Source organism: Carettochelys insculpta, chromosome 23, assembly GCF_033958435.1.
Source record: "Carettochelys insculpta isolate YL-2023 chromosome 23, ASM3395843v1, whole genome shotgun sequence".
NCBI classification, from domain to species: domain Eukaryota; kingdom Metazoa; phylum Chordata; order Testudines; family Carettochelyidae; genus Carettochelys; species Carettochelys insculpta.
Window position 1 is genome coordinate 6,866,633 of NC_134159.1, and position 20,013 is coordinate 6,886,645.

Consider the following 20,013-nt stretch of genomic DNA (forward strand, 5'->3'; position numbering starts at 1 on the left):
GGTATGCCCACCAGTAAGACAATCACATCTTTGATTGCAATGTAAACACCCTGAGATGCAAGCCTTACCTCCATAGGATTCACAGTAATGGTCAAGGCAGAGTCATCCCAATCCATTTCATTTTCCTTGCCAGTATCCTGATCACGCATGGTTCTCTGATGCGCAGCTCGGATTCGGAACACACCAAGAATAATCATGAAAACCAGAAAACTGACACACACGACGATGACAACTGTAGCAGTGCTTGGAACAACTGTGACAAGACAAGGGGAGTTTAGGAAGAGTCGTACTAACACACAATACTTACAAATCTTTCCAAACAGCAGCCCCGGATTACAGATTAGTAAACTAAGGCAAATTTATCTTATTCTGGGCATACACAGACTGGAGAGCACCAATTACGCCCTGATACAGCACTAACTGCAGTGCTCTAAATCCCAAAAGTATCACATTTACAAAGACCCTGCCTGACATCGGGAAGGGCTGGCATTTGTGCCTGGCATTACATTGGCATGTTCTAGCTCTCTAGCAGGCTACTCCTCGGTAGTGGAGAACAGAATGGAACTATGCATTCTGGAGCACATTAAAAAGTTAATAGCTGTTTAGATTTAATTTGTTGGCTTTATCTGGAAAGGCACCCCCAGAAAGTCCAACCTCTGAAGCAAGATGCCATATATAACAGGTCCCCAGTTATAAAAAGTAATAATAAGCAAGAGCTAAGTGACTGACAATCCTTACCTGAAAAGGGGTGCGGATTAGCGAGGTTGTGACCGGACAGGTCAACAAATGTATGATGCACTGGATGAACAAACTGTGGTTGCACAGCTATATGGTTTGCATGTTCAACTGGATTAGCTGTATGGATAACATTCACCTGAAAACCAGTGAAATAAAGTAGCTTCTTTATGCACTTAGACCAAGTAGGTGGGATCCAGTTCCTTTGCATGTCAATATCTATACCCCTCAAAAACAAATGAACAAAAATCCCAGCCCTGATATGTTACAGGGGACCAATTTTATATTTCAATAGTCATTTCAAGCAGCAGTTCCTCATGTGTTAGAGCTGGTCTACACAAACTTACACCAATGTTTCCTAAAACTAATGTACTTATCATGGCGTAAGAGTCTGTGTGTGGGCATCCTTATTTCAGGGTAAAAAGACTGAGGTCTATCTATTACTAGCTGCATCCAAATTGATGTTGCCACTTCCATTCTGAAAAAAAAAAAAGGTGACCAACCGTTCCTGTAATAACTTAAGCCATTTTTCTGTACACATCTTTTGTTACTTTGATGCAACCACATAGGATCACCTTCAGTTAACAGCAATCGTTAAACAGCAGGTCATAGACAAAACACCAAAGCCGTGGCTACACTAGCCCCTATCTTTCGGAAGGGGCATGTTAATGAACCACTTCGGCAGATGCTAATGAGGCGCTGCCATGAATAGGCAGCTCCATTAGCATAATGGAGGCCATGCGCTTCAAAAGTGCGCTTTCGAAACGCACACCACCAGTGTAGACAGGGACCTTTCAAAAGGCCCCCCTGGATTTCAAAAGCCCCTTCTTCCCATTTGGTTTTGGGAAGAAGGGAACTTTTAAAGTCCAGAAGTTTTTTCGAAAGGCCCCTGTTTACACAGGCGGCAAGCATTTCCAAAGCAGCACTTTCAAAATGTGCACAGCTTCCATTATGCTAATGGAGCACTGCATATTCATGGCAGAGCCTCATTAGCATCTGCTGAAGTGGCTCATTAGCATGCACCTTCCACAAGGTGGGGGCTCGTGTAGCCACGACCTGAGAAGCTGAGGTTCTTTAGCACTCTGGAGACCATTTAAGACGTTTAACAGAGGTTCTGAAAAGCTGGTTCATTAAGTCAGGATGAGCTACAAAGTTCAGTATTTATACGGCACGTTACATTTTTCAGTGACCTTCCCTTTCCTGCCCACCAGTGCACTGCTAAGTGTATCCTCCTCTGTGACAGGAAGCAGTAACTACCCAGATGTGGGGCCTGGTCAGCTGCACAATAGGAAGATAGGAAATTTAGTAAATTATTAGGAAGCATTTCCAAGGAAGGCATTTCCAGTTTGCTGAATTGTGGAGAACCTGGATCTAAGTTTACAGTACTTCCTCAGGAAGCACAGCCAGGTTAACTACTCATGCAACTTCTGCTCCTTGATGGGGAAAGGAAGTGGGGGGCAGTTAAAGGCTGGCAAGTCACACTTAACATTGCCATCCCCACATAAGCTGCACTTTTAAAAATCAGTCTATGTAATTAAAGTTTACAGTGAAAAGATGTATATAGATATGCTAAAATGACTCCACATTGCAGCAAATATCAAAAGATTTATTATCACTCAAGAGGACTGATTGATGAATTTTGGTGTGTATACTGAGGGTTAGTTAACCTTGATGTTCACTTCAACAGCAGGACTTATCAATTCATATTCTCTTATGGACACTGTCATTTTAGCCGTACTATTCCCTTAATTTCCCAGTGTAAATGCAGGGCAATAGTAATTTTTATTTAACGTGGTTCCTCCGGTCACTCAGGATTAGTTGTCTAAATAGCCTCTGTTCTGTAAGCAAGGCACTAATAAGCCCCATTTAAAGAAAAACTCAATCAGTTACAGAATCATAGAAATGAGTGTTGGAAGAGACTTCTCAAATCACCCCATCTATTTCCCTAGGGATAGGGCAATGCTGTTCCCAATAGTCCATTTCCTAGTCTCTCACCTCTTCCTCGTGCCCTTAATTGCATTCCATGTAGCGCCAATTCTACACAATCTGGTCTGTGCATTGCACAGAACTGGACTCAAGGAAGGCACTTTCATCTAGGCAGTCTCTGGCAACTTTCAAAGGGATGAGGTTAAGCTCACATACCTCCACTTTAAATTCATTGCTGACATAACGGCCATTAAGTTCAGAACAGATCAACTTGAACTTTCGGTCAAACAGGGAGGCAGTGTGCCAGTTTCTGTAGCGTATCAAGTGCAAAACCTCCTCATAGCTGGCCATGGTATCAACACCTGGGAGGATATAGAAAACAGATACTTGTCAGAACTGCAGGCTGTTTGGGGAGTTGTGGGGGTGGAAGAAGATGGGACAGAGGGAGAGTTTTCATTCAATTAACAAATATTTCACTTAGTAAGCACACAAATACACAACTCCTGTTCTTATTTGGCTCAAACCCTTCGAGCACAAGAGCAAATGTGGCAAACCCTTACCTGTGATGATCATGCCAAGGTTGGAGCTGCTCATTTCAATTCCCTTCTGCTGTAACTGTGTCATGTCAACCTCCAGGCTTTCCTGCTCCTGATTTAGCTCCTCTCCTAGCACTGTGACCTCACATGTATCCAAGTTGTGCATGATCTCTTCCGATACCAGAGACTCTTGAACTGAAGGACACAGAAGCCAAAGAGATAAACAAAGGCCAAAGGCAAAGTGCAGAATTGCACTATCATGAGCACCTGTAATTCTCCCCTTCTATGTACAATGATTTGGCCACAAAGAATGCCACTGGTATAACACTGAATTCTCATTTAAGAAACCACACCCACAAGCTCTCCCCCCCTTGGAGAAGAAAGTCTCAGGCTGTTCCCCATTTGTCATTGAAGTTCTGAAGGCTCAGGAGACAAACAGCATGTCCACTTCATCACTCAGCCCTGGCTGCCCACTCTCTTCCTGCTACGTCAAAAAACCAACATCACAAAGAATTTGACGTTTCCCTCCTCCATTCTGTGCCATAGAGGGAAATCCACACAGCCAGGGCCATCCCTGACTGCAAAGAAGTTTCGTAAGGTGGGCTGATTCCAGAAACAGATCAGTAATCAAGCAAGTTTGTTACCCGTAGGATCCTCATCTCCATCTCCCTCCGGTTCCACCTCCCGAGTGATGGTGCTGATTATGTGAAGCTCAGGAAAGAGAGAAACGCCCTCTGGACTCTCAAACTCTGAAGCAGAACGGGCAAAATGATTGATGCCACTCAAGCTGATCTTGGGTTCCTCAGGCTGCAAGACCATTATATACCCATCCACAAAGGGAACGGCAATGCAGGCATCTTCACTGAAACACCTGCAAAAGATATGCAGGGTCTTTGTTTAACTGTGCAAGACAAGCAGTTAGGCACTGCAGTGGCAATTAACAGTAAAAATATTACAAACATTCCAGCTATTTAATTACATCCCATATGAATAAGCTCTGTCTCAGACCCATCCACTGTGTTAGAAAACATAGGTCACCACTACTGCCCCCTCAAAAGGAACAACGTTAAAATGACTTCTTGTTCACGGAGAATGTTTTACACCCTTTTCCAGGCAACTAATAACATCCACAGATTGTGCCAATAGGTAAGCCTTCATTATGTGACACTTGCATTGGTCACAACAAAGATCACCCAAACAAGGAAAATAAAAATCAGACCAGTCACTAAGGAAACAACTATCCTAAAACAGAGTAGAAATGTAAGTACGATTGGAACCGATGGGCCTATTAACATGGCCCCAAGAACTGTAGTCATTAAAGTGACCAAGCAATACTTTTTTTTGTTTTGTGGAAACACAGATGGATTTAGAGGCCTAACTACATGACAATTCATCATTCAGACTTCATATGCTTCTGATGCAAAAATCAGGTGAAATTTCATCTGTGAAGATTTTTGAAGCTGGAGCATTCCATGTTTTATTTTGAGATACCAAGTATGTTCAAACCCAGAAGTAGGGTAGGAAACCAGGAAAACGCACACCCAGCATGAAACAGCACATGAACTGCAAAGCAACAGTGTCAGCTCTGAAAACAGCTCTCTTTCACTGCCCAAAAAGCACAGCAGTTCCTATTTTAAATCATCTTATGCAGTTGCGTGTAGGCAGCCACTTTTACCAGAGTACTCCAAGAGATATTATGCGTGCTCGTCACCAGAAGTAGTTCTGAACAATGACACAGTATGTCTGAATGAGCCCTTCTTTTAAAGTTGCCATTTTCTAGCCTGACTTTATTCACCCTTCCCTGCTCTATGTATTCAACATGATATGGAAACCAGTCTAGAGAAGTTCGACAGCAATGCTAACAAAAATGCAATAATGCAAGGCACTTAAGTTTGCTGTTCAGAGCAGAAAGATTCTGTCCCAAAACACTATTCGCTTAAGTGGAAATTGCGGGCACCTAACATCTCTTAATCTCTCAGAGCACATGTTCGTATGCCTACAGATTTAGGCACTTAAATTTGAACATCTGGGTCATAATCAGCTCCATATAGTTTACTTTGCATCTATATAAAACACCTATTGATCACTGGGTCAGATCTTCAAAAATGTAACAATACCCCTGATATCTGATCAACTGTCCCAAGAAACAGGTCAGGATTTTTTTTTAAATGTAACAGAACACATTTTCTAATCGTCACTGTTCTTAGGGCTGACTCAAAGCCCCCTAACGCCAAATGGGAAGATTCCCTTTCACCTCAGCACTCAAGGCTTGGGATCAAGAGCCTTCAAAAGTAAAGCATGTGCATTAGTGACCATCTCAATGTCACTAAATAATCTTGTTCTAGCTTATTTCCCCAAGCTCCCTGTAACTTTATGTAGAGATGCACTTTTCTGCACTAGGACATACTTGACATTACTGGTGATTTTTAGCCTCCGGATTCCAGGTGTTGGGAACTGGCGGGAATTCAGGTAGGAAATGTGCTGCATGGCTTTATCAAACCTGTCAATATCATCCCCTTCCAAGGTCAGTGTTGACTGGCTGGGGTTCACACTGATCTGAAACCATTCCAAAGAGCAGAAGAAAAATGAAAAAAAGAGATACAAGTACCAATGTGCTAGAATAATTAAACCAAAAAAAATCAGCTCCGTTTAAACTATTAATCGCCAAGATAACTGGCCTCTGTATTCAAAGCAGAAAGAGTTATTATTCACTAACTTCACAATTGCGTTTAACTTCTCTGATTAGCTCGCAAATTTAAATCAAACATTTATAGTATTTCATTATTCAAGAAAAATGTCAGGAATTTGGCACAATGTTGATAGCTACATCTCTTTCAGATGATTAGGTTAACAAGTCAGAAAAACTCCCCCGCCCCCCACAGGCCTTCCTATCGAAATAAAATACCTACTCATAAGTGAGGCCTATCCTGTTAAGCGGTTCTGTTGGGCTCCATACATGTAAAGCACCTATGCATCCCTTTGCATCCTCAAAGGCCACGAAAAGCCAAGCTTACACTAGACTCTCTTGCTGGTGCAGTAATGTCATTAGGTGTGTGGGCTTTTTAATTGCATCTCTATACCACTGAAAGGCAGCTGTAATGGCAAAAAATTGCTTCGGCTGGTATAGCTTATTTCGTTTGACAAACTGGTATAAGATATCCTGAGGAAAATTGCCTTTGCAACCTGCATCTACAAAATAGCTATGTTGACAAACCTGTACCAGGTCAAGTACAATAATGTCTTGATTTACACAAGCGTTACATTCCCATGCACCCTCGCATAATTCGGGGCAGTTTCTTTCCCCGGTGGAATGCACATTCTGCAGCCAGGTTTGCAGAAGGAGCACCTGCAGCTCCTGTGGAAAGGTAAGTCCTGGGGTTGGGGGCAGGTGGGGAGGATTAAGTGTGGCTGTGGGAGGAGGACAGGAGGGTTAAGCCTGGTGTGAGTTAGGCTGCGGGGGGTGGGGGGGGGAGAGGAGGCACAGGGGGGTGAGCCAGAGCCACGGGGTTTTGAACTGGGGACAGGGAATTGAGCCAGAGCCACACAGGAGGGAAGGGGGTGTGTGAGCCAGAGCCATGCTTGGGTGGTGAGCCAGAGGGGCTTTTGAACCAGGACAGGGGGTTGAACTGGAGCCACAGCTGGGGGGCGGGGTTGAGCTGGAGCCACGCGCAGGGTGTTTGAGCTGGAGCTGCATATGAGGGGTCATGAGCCGGAGTCAGAGCTGGGCACGGGGGTGGGGGATGAGCTGGAACCATGTGTGGGTGGCAAGTGGGCCTGGGAGGGGGTTGAACCGGGGCCACGCGGAGCTGTGAGAGACTGAGCCAGGGCCAGCGGAGTGGGATTTTGAGTTGTGCTCAACTTGTGTTAATGACAGTTAAGCGCAACTCGAAATCATGCATTTAAATGGTTTTCTGTACTTGTTTTCTTAGGGCTAGTCTAAGTAAGAAAGTTGGGTTCACCTAGACACATCACTCAGGGGTATGAAAAATTCATAGCCCTGAGTGATGCAGTTAAGCCAATCAATCTACTCTAGACAGTGTTAAGTCAAGAGAATTCTTCCACTGACCTAGCAACCAAAACTGCTCAGGAGGTGGATTTACCACACCAACTGGAACACCCTTCTATGCTATAGTGGTGGTGCTGCAGAGCTGCACCTGTGCCACTATGAAGCGGCCGCTGTGCTGCTGTAACATTTCTAGCATAGAAAAACCCTTAGGGCTTGTCTACACTACCTCCCTACTTCGAAGGGAGGATGGTAAGTAGGGTGCTGGGGTTTATTAATGAAGTGCTGCAGTGCATATGCAGCACTTCATTAAGCAAATCCCCCGTGGCTTAAAATTTTGAGGAGTAAAAGGGACTTGGAAGTACCCCATGCACTTTGAAGTTTAACACTTCAGAGTTGCCACGGGGGCGGGGGGATTTGCTTATGCACCACAGCACTTCATTAATAAACTCCCAACACCCTACTTACCATCCTCCCTTTGAAGTAGGTAGCTAGTGTAGACAAGCCCTTAGTGAATCATGGCAGGAGCATTTCCCTTAATCCATATCCAAAAGTTACCTTCATGCCTTTGCCAATGCCATCAGCAATTTGTAAATCTAATCCTTCCTTGCAGGTGTAAAGGCAGTCTATCACCTTCTTGTTCTCCAATTTACCAGACCGGATCATTAATCCGGCCAGATTGCCTCGGAAAAACTGAGCCATGTGGAGTTCGCCACCTTTACAAAGAGAGGAGAGAAAAATCTTTATAGACTTTTAGCCTTTTATTTTTATCATCAAATTGTGCTTTATGTTACCATTATGTATTCACATGCAGGTTAGTTTATAGTTTATTTCTTGTGACCATGTTCAAGCACAATGAAAAAATTAAACAGTTCATCATGCATATGGCCCTCAACACAGACATATATGGCCATCCTGAACTGTGAAGCTGAGGCTAATGTTTCCATCACAAATGTTACTTTTGCCTGTACAGCGAGGTGGTGTACTCAACAAAAGACCAATGATGGCTCTTATGAGCTCTTTGATGAGACTTTAACCCTAGGACTTGTCTACACTACCAAGTTTTGTTGCCAAAACCAGCCTTGGGGGAAAAAACAACCCAATCTCAGCAACAAAAGGACTTCCATACTATTGACAGGCTTTTCCCCTACCCCGCTCCCTTTACTGTTAAAGGCAGCATACACCGCTGTTAGTTTTGTCAACAGAATTGGCCTTCACCAGTATCTCACTATGCCTGCCTCCATGGCTCTGCTCAGTATTTTGATCTCTGCTGCCCTGAAGGCACATGGCCCCTCCTCTTTCAAAGCTCTGGGAAGTATCTGAGAGCTGAGCGTGCTGCTCCATTTGGAGAACAAACAGTAAATCACTGCAATGTTCCTGTTCTGCCGTGCACTAGGAACACCACAGCAGGCAGACTGCTGTGCTGCTTTGACACTCCTCACTATGGAGAGCTCACAGAGCTACTCATGATGTTGCTTTCGCCTGCAGAAGAGGCTGTTGGAGAAATCAGAGGGAATCCCAAGTTGTGCAGGGATCAGCTCTGCCTTCCCACAGTGCATTGCTCACACTGTCAATGATGGTGCCCCCAATGCAGACATCTGTCAGAGGGAGCAATTGTGAACATCCTCTGGCCATTTTCACTTTGTGAAATTTTGTGTTGAGGTAAGTTTTGTTGACAACACTTGGTAGTGTAAATCAGGTCCTAGTGCTGAAATGGTAACTCCTATTAATCATTAGCTTTGGAAAATAAGGAGATACCCATCAGGATAGGAGAAAGTGAAAAACTGCAATCTGTGCCAAACCAATAGTCTGGAGTGTTGCATATATTTTAAACCAGAAAGATATATGTGATGATATAGTCTGCCTTTCCATCTGGCAGAAAGCACAGAATTTCACTCAGTAACTCTTACTTCAAGTTCAATTGAGCTAGAGTGCAGTTTCAGAAAGATATCCAATCTTGATTTAAAGATTCCACGTGATAGAAAAATCCGCTGCAGCCCTCAGTAAGTGGTTTCAAATAGTTTCTCTCATTTGAAAATGTTGCACCTTACTTCCATTCTGAATTTGTCTAGCTCCAACTTCTATCCCTTGGCTCTTGGTTGGGCTTTTGTTTGCCTAGTCAAAAATAAGCTATCAGAAATCTTTTCATTTATGTACTTCTATAGCATTAAAAGCAGTTCCACACCTTACAGAAACAGTAAGTACCCTAAATGTATTCACTTAGAAATACATAGCAAATTAAATCTTAAACCAAGAGAAAAGACTCAGAGAATCGCTGAAACTACATAGAAAAACAAAACATTGCAGTGGCAGCCATATGGGAAGACAAGCTGGTATTTCTGTCGGCACCAACTGACTTAAAAGAAAAAAAAAAGAAAAAAAGACTTCTGGTCAAGGGAGAGAGTGCCCATAAAAACTTCTATGTGATAGGATTTCACATTGTCTTTGGGTTAATTATAAGAACTAGGCAGTGATATCTGAATGAAACTGAATGAAAAAAATGTAGCTAATTCTTTGCATTAAATGGCTCATATTACACCACGTCACTGCAATCACAATGGTTTCAACATGGATGTGCATTTATATGTAATAAAAATAAAATTAGAAGGTGAAGCATTGGAAATAATAGTACAATGAAGAAACAGCCCATAAGCAGATTATGTGGGGCAACAGTAGCCAAAATGCAATGCCTGCATTTCATGCTGTGTGTGAGATGAAGCAATGTCTTGGCTTAAATGAGATAAAAACAGAGGGGAAAATGTTCCAGCAACCTGCAGATGTCTCAGGCACAGTTTCAGTGTCATTTTCATTTCCTGTATATTCTGTAGAAAAGCAAGACAAAGAATAGGGACAATGGGGACGGGACCACATAATGAGGGACTTGTAAGTAACCTCACTCACTCACTTTCACCAAATGTATTCTGCTTACATCCCTACCAGCTCTTCACAACTGTTATGAATACGCCAACATGCTAAGTGAAAATTTATTATCTAGTATTTAGGAGGGAAGCCTTGCTTGACGAATTTATGATAAGCATCCTTGTATAGCCCACACACAATGCGAGTTTAAAATAGAAGAACTGATGTACATTTAATCAGTTTTAGCTGTACACACAGAGTTGGATATTCCTATATAAACTACATACAAAACCAGCAGCTAGCCTACTTCATATTCCCATCCTGAAGGGGAGATTAAAGAGGTCTATGTTAATAGTTCTCCCAAAGGAAAAAGCGTTCTGGACAGATCAAAAGGTGCCATTACAGACCACTAATTCAAACAAAATTAATAATGCTATATATATGAATTGTCCTAATTTTGAAATGGCAGCTATTTAAAAGAGTGGGAGAATAAAAAAAGGTTTGAAAGGATAAATTTAAGAAAGGAAAGTTTTGAAGTCTTTTTTAATATATAATGTGGAGCAGCCTTATTTACTGAAAATTTAATACAGGAAACATTACTACTGCTTAAGCTCTTAATCACAGTGCAATTACACACTTGGTATAAATTCTTCTTTGAGTTATAATCTGCTTAAAATAAGGGTGCCAATAGAACCCCGATCCACAAGTCCTTGATCCCAAAGTTTTAGTGTCCCCACTTGAAGCTCATTACTGGCAACAGACATGATGGAAGCAAGAATGAATTAAAAGATTACATAGTGGTACTAACACACACCACTACAGGGGCCCAATGGAACAGAGATATTTATAGGTAAAAAGTACTGGGATTGCATTAGGACATAAGAACCTATAATCGAAGCCTTGGGGCACACCTGACATTTAGCTAGCATATTATTTCCAGTTTCTCCTGGCACAATTCAGCTCTCTGGAAGCTAATCACTACTCCACTTGCTTGCTGCACCACAGTGCAACAAAAGGGATCATCTGAAAGTCATCTATACACCAGACCTGTATCTTGGGTTAACATGACTGAGTGGTGGGGAGCTGGAACCTGCTGCCTGGTTCCCACTGCCCTCCACTCCCTGAAGCCACGAAACTGACCAGGGCTGCTGTCCTAGTCAGTTTTTCTGCTCCTGTCAGTGGCAGCAGCTGAGAGCTTGACTCTTGGCTACCCCTCCTGACAGGAGCAGCTGCTAGCCCTGACAGGAGAGGTTTCCCCACTCCTAGCAGGGGCAGCAGCCTCCCCACTTCTGTCAGGGGCAGAGTCAGGCTGCCACAGGAAAAAAGGAAACTGACCAGCGCTGGTCAGTTTCCCTTGTCCTGTGAGAAGCAGCTGTCCACTGCTCACATGAGACAGGAAACTGACCACTACTACTGCACTGCTCAGTTTCCTGGCTCCCCGAGCTGCACAAATTTTGACTTACACGAGGCTGCACAAGAACGCAATCTCCATGTAAGTCAGGGTCTAACTGAAATGAATGGGAACCTCACTAATTCACACTAAATGGTTTGAAGACTGGTTGCAAGTTAACGAATTTTGCAAAGTAGCAAATAGTAAAAAGATAATGGGCACCTCACAATATTTAATGCTTATTCCAAACACTGGATTGTCAATTTTAATCTTTCCTCAGAGAAAGGAAAGGCATCATAAGAACCCCCTACCCTTATTGCAGGCTCTATGAATGTCTTACATAGTGTATGCAAACTCAACAGTTTGGAGACCTATAATTTAATACCTGTCCTACTAAAATAGTATTGCTCTGTTATGTGAAGGTCTTCTAGTTAGTAACAGAGAGAAAGCCGTTCTAGTCTATATACTATTAAAACAAAAAAGCAGTAAAGTAGTACTTTAAAAGACTAGCAAAATAATTTATTAGGTGAGCTTTCGTGGGATAGACTCACTTCTTCAGACCATAGCCATACCAGAACAGACTCAATATTTAAAGGCACAGAGAACCAAAAATAGTAATCAAGGTTGACAAATCAGAAAAAAAGGCTCTAGGTGACAGGCCTGTTCTCTCCTGCAGACAACCTCCCAACCTTATGAGGGCTCTCACCCACAGCCACAGCCTATACTGCAGGAACACCAGTCCTGGGACTTTTCCTTGCAACAAAGCCTGATGCCAGCTTTGCCCACATATCTATTCTGGCGATATCATCACTGGACCTAACCAGGTTAGTCACAGAATCATGGGCACATTCTCATTTTCCTCAACTAACATCATATATGCCACCATGTGCCAACAATGCCCAGATGCTTTGTATATTGGACAGATTTCAAACTCTTTCTGACAAAGTTAATGGGCACAAAACAGACATTAAAAACACTTCTGACCCACAAACCAGTTAGTCTACATTTTAATGGAGTGGGCCATTCTGTTAATGACTTAGTCTGCATCTTATGGAAGAAGAATTTTCACTCTGCTTTGGAAAGAGACTGCTGAACTCTCTTTCATATTCAAATTCAACACATTAACACATGGTTTGAACCGGGATGCAAATTTTCTGGGACACCATAGGGGCTCTTCTGCATACTTGGCTTCATCTAATTCTTGACACTGCCCCCCCACCCGCCTGGCCCCTCTGCTCTCTGATTTGTTCCCCTTGATAATTTTTTTCTGATTTGTCAACCTTGATTACTATTTTTGGTTCTCTATGCCTTAAATATTGAGTCTGTTCTGGTATGGCTACGATCCGAAGAAGCAGGTCTGTCCCACGGAAGGTCACCTAATAAATTATTTTGTTAGTCTTTAAAACGCTACTTTACTGCTTTTTTGTCTTCTAGTTTGATCAGCAGTTTTCCAACTTGCAAGAAATTTGATAAGTAAATGAAAGGCTTTAAAAATGCAATGAACTGAGCACCTTTAGGTAAAGTTCAGATGACATCTGCCCCACTTTCTTAAGATTTGTGGTGAATAAGCATCACCAGTATTACAGACTCTGAATCAGCATTAAGCGCCTATAGAGAGAGAATCATAATTTAAGCTTAGTTTGCTTATAAGAAAACTCCTACTACATTTTCTTTTTATAAATGCAAGTGGCAAAATTGTCAAGAGCCTACTTCATATTCTCATCTTCACAGGTGTGAAGAGGAGATTAAAGTCTATGTTAACAGTTCTCCCAAAGGAAAAAAGTATTATGAACAAATCAAATGGCACCATTATGGACCAACAATTCAAACCAAATTAATAACACTGTCTATAGAAACTGTCCAGTTTTTGAAATGGAAGCTTTTTAAAAAATGGGAGAATACAAGTGTTAAAGAGGATTTAGAAAGCATATCTTCACTAAATGTTCAAACAGAAACATGGCCAAACATGAGAGCTGTTTTTCCAGTCTACTTTCTCATCTAATTTGAAACAAAGGGTTTAGCCTAAGAATCTTAAGAATAAAATTAATTGTTACCTTGCCAACATGCTCCAACTACCAGCTGAGTTTCTATCTTGGAAGGATGTAGTGGGTAATCCTCAGTCACTGGGAAAGGATCATATGAAACTCCGTCTACATAAAGTATTACTGTTGGAAATTCAACACTGAGGACATAATGATGCCATTCCTTGTCACATACCTGGGAAAAGAATATAAGGTAATGTTTAAAAACAAAGTTCCACCAGAGTTATTTCTTCATTATGATTTTTTTGTCCAAGAAATGTGTGTTTTTGAAATGTATGTAAATAAAACTGTAGACAGTAAAGCTGTTGCTAAAGAAGATTATATTTGTTAAGTCCATTAATAGTTTCTTCTATCACCAACAAAGGAAAATTGAAAAGTCACCATCCAGGCAAATATTTCTACGCAATTAATTTACTATTTACAGAACCTACATAACAGCACAGCCTAAATCAGAAAACACAGTGATCACTCGAGGAATATAGGACCCTGCCTGATTAAAACAGCATTTGACAAATTTTCATCCATCTCTGCTGAAGTATTCTGTGTATTAAGTTATAAATGTGGCAAGTTCCAGGATAAAAATTCCCCAAGCCAAAATTAGAGATGTTTAATAATGGAAGCCAGTTGCAATTATGGGAATGCTGCCAATTCCCGATAATTATGCACAAAGCCATTTTATGATCACAGTAGCATATGCCAGTATCTGAAGAATGCTAGAATGTTACTAATTGGGTGATTACATTCCAGCATCAGAAATTCAGATGGCTCTGCCTGCTAAAATAACTGGTAACAAACAAATCCCCAACATTAGCTGGAAGCAGCTACAGGATCCTCACTCTATTTGAGAGCTATTCACAAGACAAATTTACATATTTTCTTAGTTTTTTTTGGTTTGATAAAAAATTTTAAACTCTGTCAATGGCAGTCTTCCTAATCATGAGTACTACCAGTATTATACAAATTGTTTGTGCAAGTCAACTTGCCTATCTAATAACAGTAATGCAGACCATGTCAGGAAACTTTTTCTTGCAGTGTGCAAAAGGACTAAAGAAAAGTTTCTGTTATTTTATTACGTTCTTTGACCTACAAAATAGTCTCATACTTGCACATTCTTAACATAAATGGAAATACTTGAGCCTAGAACAGTCGTTAATTTCATTGTGTTCAATAAGAGACAAGTTCCACCAAATCTGGTTCCCATCTTTTAAATACTTAATCTACTCACTTAAAGCCAGTTTCTACCACTTTTATTCATACAGAGTTGAACAGTATTCCATGATTAATCCCACTGACTTCTATAGGGATACTGAAAACGCAAGATGTGACAGCAGACTATGGCCCTGAAACTTTAGAACTATAAAACACAACTAAGTTTATTTTAGTCGGTCATGAAATGAGGAGTTTGGATTTCCGCGAAGACTTAATTTATTATGGTAATAGCATGCTGTTTTAGGCTCCTGTGGATACTTGAATTGTAAGTTTCTTAGCAAGCATTCTTTCACACTAACCTGGTTGAGTTTCCAATGGAATTCAGCAGGTTTGTACGTTTTTCCTTCTGAAGGATCTTGGCGGAACAGGAAAACAAGTCGGCAATTGTGCACATACAGAGAGTAGTGGTGCCGGTTCATATCTGCACAAAAGATTAAATTATTGTTACACTTGCCCATTGCTTTGGGCCCTAAAATTCTAGGACTGGAAACGGACAGTCAAAAATTCACATAACCTTACACTATGACTGATACATAATCATATTGTTCATACTGCACTACAAGCTAGGAAGAACCTTCACAAATCAGAGAAGGAGGAGACAAATTTAAAAGAAATCAATCGTGCTATGGTTTCAAGACACAAGAAGTGCCTCCAGAAGCAATTTTAGGCCATCTGTTCCTAAACAATCCAACAGTAATACTGACAACACTATAGGTAATAAGATGCATCCATCCCCTTCCCAACAAAGGACAAGGACAAAATATTGCAGAGGTAAGCTTACCAGCAGGAGAAATCAAACAAAATTCAAACTGAGGATAATCAAAAGTCTTCTGTTATCATTAAAGGGCATGTATTGCTGCTAATTAACACTATTTAGCACTTAAATAGCACTATAAGTGGAAAAGATGCTTTATGAGAATATTAAAATCACACATGGTTCACGCCATCAAGAACTAATCTAAACAAGAGAAAGATGCTAGAGGAAACAAGGGAGCGAGAGTGAGGACAAAGAATTTTAATTCAGGTTACCCAAAACATGCATAAATCAGCCAAGGAGGGAGAGAAAGGAAACACCCCGTGCAACTGTAGTTTTATTATATATAGAAAAATATGCTTAAACCACCCTCCCATTACCTCCAACAGCAGTCCTAGTTATGCTGTTTTTTTTTTTTTAAAGAAATGGTGCAATATGCTGCTGAAATTAAAATTAAAGGGATTCATTTTTTTTTTCCAGAAATTATCAACTTCAAACAATACTGGATTATTATAGCACAATTGCCCAGAAATAGAAGTCTGCTTTGGAGATATGCTGCATATCACCTCTACACTCTTCCTCCTGCTAAAATAGAGCACAGTTCTAAACTCAGTTTATTTTTCCTCCAGTCTAATTAGTTTAAGGCTTCCAAAAGCCTTGGTTTTTAATTAATGGGGGGAAGCTGATCCTATCTGATACTCTCAACCAAATACACACACAGAAGTTTCAATACAAAAAGCAGTCAAGTAGCACTTTAAAGACTAGCAAAATAGTTTATTAGGTAGCTTTCGTGGGACAGACCCACTTCTTCAGACCATAGCCAGGCCAGAACAGACTCAATATTTAAGGCACAGAGAACCAAAAACAGTAAGCAAGGAGGACAAATCAGAAAAAGATAAAGATAATCAAGGTGAGCAAATCAGAGAGTGGAGGGGTTGGAGCGGGGGAAGGTCAAGAATTAGATTGAGTCAAGTATGCAGATGAGCCCCTATAGTGACTCAAAAAGTTCCCATCACAATTTAAACCATGTGTTAATGTGCCGAATTTGAATATAAAAGTCAGCTCGGCTGCTTCCCTTTCCAGAACGCTGCGATAATTTTTCTTCAGTAACACACATACCTTTAGATTATTAAAGACCTACAACCTATCCTTAATCAGGATGCTACACTCCAGAAGGCCCTGGGTGACATGCCTGTTCTCTCCTACAGACAACCTCCCAACCTCATGAGGATCCTCTCTAACAGCCACAATCTATACCCCAGGAACACCAGTCCCGGAACCTTTCCCTGCAACAAAGCCCACTGCCAGCTTTGTCCACATATCTTCTCTGGAAATACCATCACGGGACCTAACCAGGTTACTCACAGAATCACGGGCACTTTCTCATGCTCCTCTACTAACATCATATATGCCATCATGTGCCAACAATGCCCAGATGCTTTGTATATTAGACAGACTTCTAACTCCCTTAGACAAAGGGTCAATGGGCACAAACCAGACATCAAAACACTCCAGATCCACAAAACCAGTTAGTAAACATTTTAATGGAATGGGGCATTCTGTCAATGACCTCAAGGTATGTGTGTTACTGAAGAAGAATTATCTCACCGTTCTGGAAAGGGAAGCAGTCGAGCTGGCTTTTATATTCAAATTCGGCACATTAACACATGGTTTAAATCGTGATGGGAACTTTCTGAGTCACTATAGGGGCTCGTCTGCATACTTGGCTCAATCTAATTCTTGACCTTCCCCCCCACCCCTCCACTCTCTGATTTGCTCACCTTGATTATCTTTTTCTGATTTGTCCTCCTTGCTTACTGTTTTTGGTTCTCTGTGCCTTAAATATTGAGTCTGTTCTGGTCTGGCTATGGTCTGAAGAAGTGGGTCTGTCCCATGAAAGCTCACCTAATAAACTATTTTGCTAGTCTTTAAAGTGCTACTTGACTGCTTTTTGTTTTGATAGTGTATAGACTAGCACGGCTTCCTCTCTGTTACTATTCAACATGCAAGAAGTTTCAGTGAATGGTCTTTGCTACTAGGTAAACCCTTGAATTCTGATCAAATATTTTTCAAGCTATTGCTGATTAAATTCAACTCTTTTAACGATAGGGGGCCTGTTTTGCTTGGGATCCTTTGAGAGATCAGACAGCTAGTTACCCATAATGACTTCTTCCAAAAACACACTGAACAAATCCCGTGCTCTAGCAAAGGCAAAGAGTCTTCAGACAGCAATCGGCTTTTCCTTTGTAGCAATTCCATCTTCAAAATAATGGTTTGAAGGAAAAAAAAAAAAAAAAGCTGAGGATCCATATTGCTAACCCTACCGTATATAGCCCCATGTTTACAGGAGGTATCGACAACTGAAATTCTCTCAAATACAATCAAGCACTGCCATATCAATTGGCACACAACAATGGCTAAAATCCCTTCAGTACAAAGAAATGGGCCATCAAGTTCACTTTCTCTACACTGAAATGAAATATTCTAAGGACTAATCCACATGGGGGGGGAAGAAATTAAATCAGGAGAACTATAGCAATACCGTTATACTGCTCTGGATATGCCCCTATAACTCCCTTACTTAGCATTATACCAGAATATAAGTGACTTTGTATAGCTTGCTGCTTGCAAAGTTAACTCAATCTAGAAGAAACTATTACAGCCCTGAGTGAGCTGCAACAAATATAGCATCAAAACCAAAGAGATTGTTTATAATCAGAGTAAAGTACAAACCTGTCTTGTCTGAATTGCAGAGTATTGTCTCCTTCTCCTTGGTACCTGGCCCATGCCTCATCCACACCGAAATCATGAAGGGTTCTTTTAGATCAACTGTGACAATACCATCTGGAATCTTCACAGCTTGAGTGCCATTAAATTCGAAGACCTGGTCACTGTCATGGCCATTATCAGTAGGAAGTCCTATTGTCCAGTTAGCAGTGCTACTTGGAGGTGGAAGCAGTTCAGCTGTGCCAGAGGAAACACCTACAAAAAAAAAAAAGAAATACTAATGAACAAAACCACAGAAGCAAACTAATAATTGTTATAAACACAGAACTTTTTTGTTTGGTTGGTTGCTTTGGGGATTTTTCCCCCCTCTTTTTTTTTTGGTTTTCTAGTTCTTTTGGGATTTACAAAGCTTTCAGCATTAGCATATTACTGACAAGTGTTTTTAATTGTAATTGCAATGGAGTTAAACACTGTCAAGACCAAGAGCTTTGAATTACTTGTTCCAGCCATTTAATCTCTTAATACACATCCAATCTAGCCAACAATGTTTGCTCTCTAGGCTCTGCCTACCTGGAGCCTCCTCATCACTGTTTACAGAGGTGTTATAATCACACATTAATGGCATTTTATTTCCATAGTTCCTGAGCCACATGGATGACACCACTTTCCTCCTGTTTCAAATGTACCAGTCTGAAGATCTTTACCTCTTCTGATTACAGAGGGTTGAATGTGACTCCCTTTGGAGCCCAAATCAGCCACAGTAATGGCTATTTAACTAGGCAAAATATCTACTCCGTAAATAAAGATCACCATGCTGTTTATTCATCTCTCAAAAATCCAGGACAACTGATGTCATAGTGAAGCAGAACAGAATTCTGCATTGATTTATAGTGCCAGCAGCTCAGGAACTGCCAGAGAATGAAGTTCACAAACATGTATATTATTGGTTAAACTTTCAGCAGATAAGATTGCTGAAGGCATGTATCCAGCTAAAAATCACACAGTATAGGCCAAGTTCAACCCTTGTGTAAGAAATGGTAGTATAAAATTTACACCATAATAAAAAAAAAAGGGTCTCATAAGCTTTTGCCAACATGACGACACTAACATTACTCTCCTATTTTGACAGCAAAACAAAATCACTTTGACAAAGGCAAATCCTTTTGCTGTAGAGCAGAGGCCTCAAACTCATAGTCCATTGGCCATCTATGAACCAGAGCATATTAACAGTCCAGCCCCCTTCTCCCCTCTGGACGCCCAGAACTCCTGCGACACATTGTGAATATGCTCTGGCCCTTAGATAGCTCACATGCTGAGAGTTTGAGATCCTTGGTGTAGACACTGCCTTTCCTTGCTTCCACTGCTATCCCACAATGTCCACTCTACACACAGTTTTGAACTTGGCTACACTGCATATGGCTACCCAGGCATGCATCCCTCCCTTTTCAAACCTCCAGGATGTTCTGACCGCTGAGCATATGGCAGCAAAAAGCAAATCATTAACTTGAAATCCTGCTCTCCCAGGACAACAGGAACACAGCAGGAGATAGGCTGCCATGGGGAAGGGGATGATGATGATGGGATGCGGACAACTGATGTGCTATACAAAGCCAAAGAAGGACATGGTGGCTAACGAAGGCCTCCCACTGCCTCAGGACTCACTGCTTCTAGCCCTTGTCTGAACTTAAAAGGGACAGCATGCTGACACACAAATTCCTCCCTATAAGAAAAACGTCATCTCTTTCACATACACTCCTTTACCACATTTGATTTTTTGTCCCGTCCCATCCCCCACCCATCTCTGCACACCCAGGCCCTCTCCTCTCCTCTCA

At 41.4% G+C, this 20,013-nt stretch overlaps 1 protein-coding gene across 4 annotated transcripts in view; it reads right to left on the reverse strand.

The window, feature by feature from the left end:
- CLSTN1 (calsyntenin 1) overlaps positions 1-20,013 on the reverse strand; it is a 78,178-nt gene that overhangs the window by 3,377 nt on the left and 54,788 nt on the right. For 2 of the 4 annotated variants that reach the window (XM_074976029.1, XM_074976027.1), the window contains 11 exons: positions 18,188-18,436; positions 15,000-15,121; positions 13,504-13,666; positions 9,972-10,022; positions 7,759-7,916; positions 5,605-5,753; positions 3,842-4,068; positions 3,222-3,392; positions 2,878-3,023; positions 739-874; positions 69-253 (listed from right to left, as the gene is read on the reverse strand). In XM_074976029.1, coding sequence (XP_074832130.1) covers positions 69-253; positions 739-874; positions 2,878-3,023; positions 3,222-3,392; positions 3,842-4,068; positions 5,605-5,753; positions 7,759-7,916; positions 9,972-10,022; positions 13,504-13,666; positions 15,000-15,121; positions 18,188-18,436 — 1,757 coding nt within the window. The remainder of the gene's footprint in view (positions 1-68; positions 254-738; positions 875-2,877; positions 3,024-3,221; positions 3,393-3,841; positions 4,069-5,604; positions 5,754-7,758; positions 7,917-9,971; positions 10,023-13,503; positions 13,667-14,999; positions 15,122-18,187; positions 18,437-20,013) is intronic. The other 2 variants (XM_074976031.1, XM_074976030.1) reach the window with 1 other exon arrangement.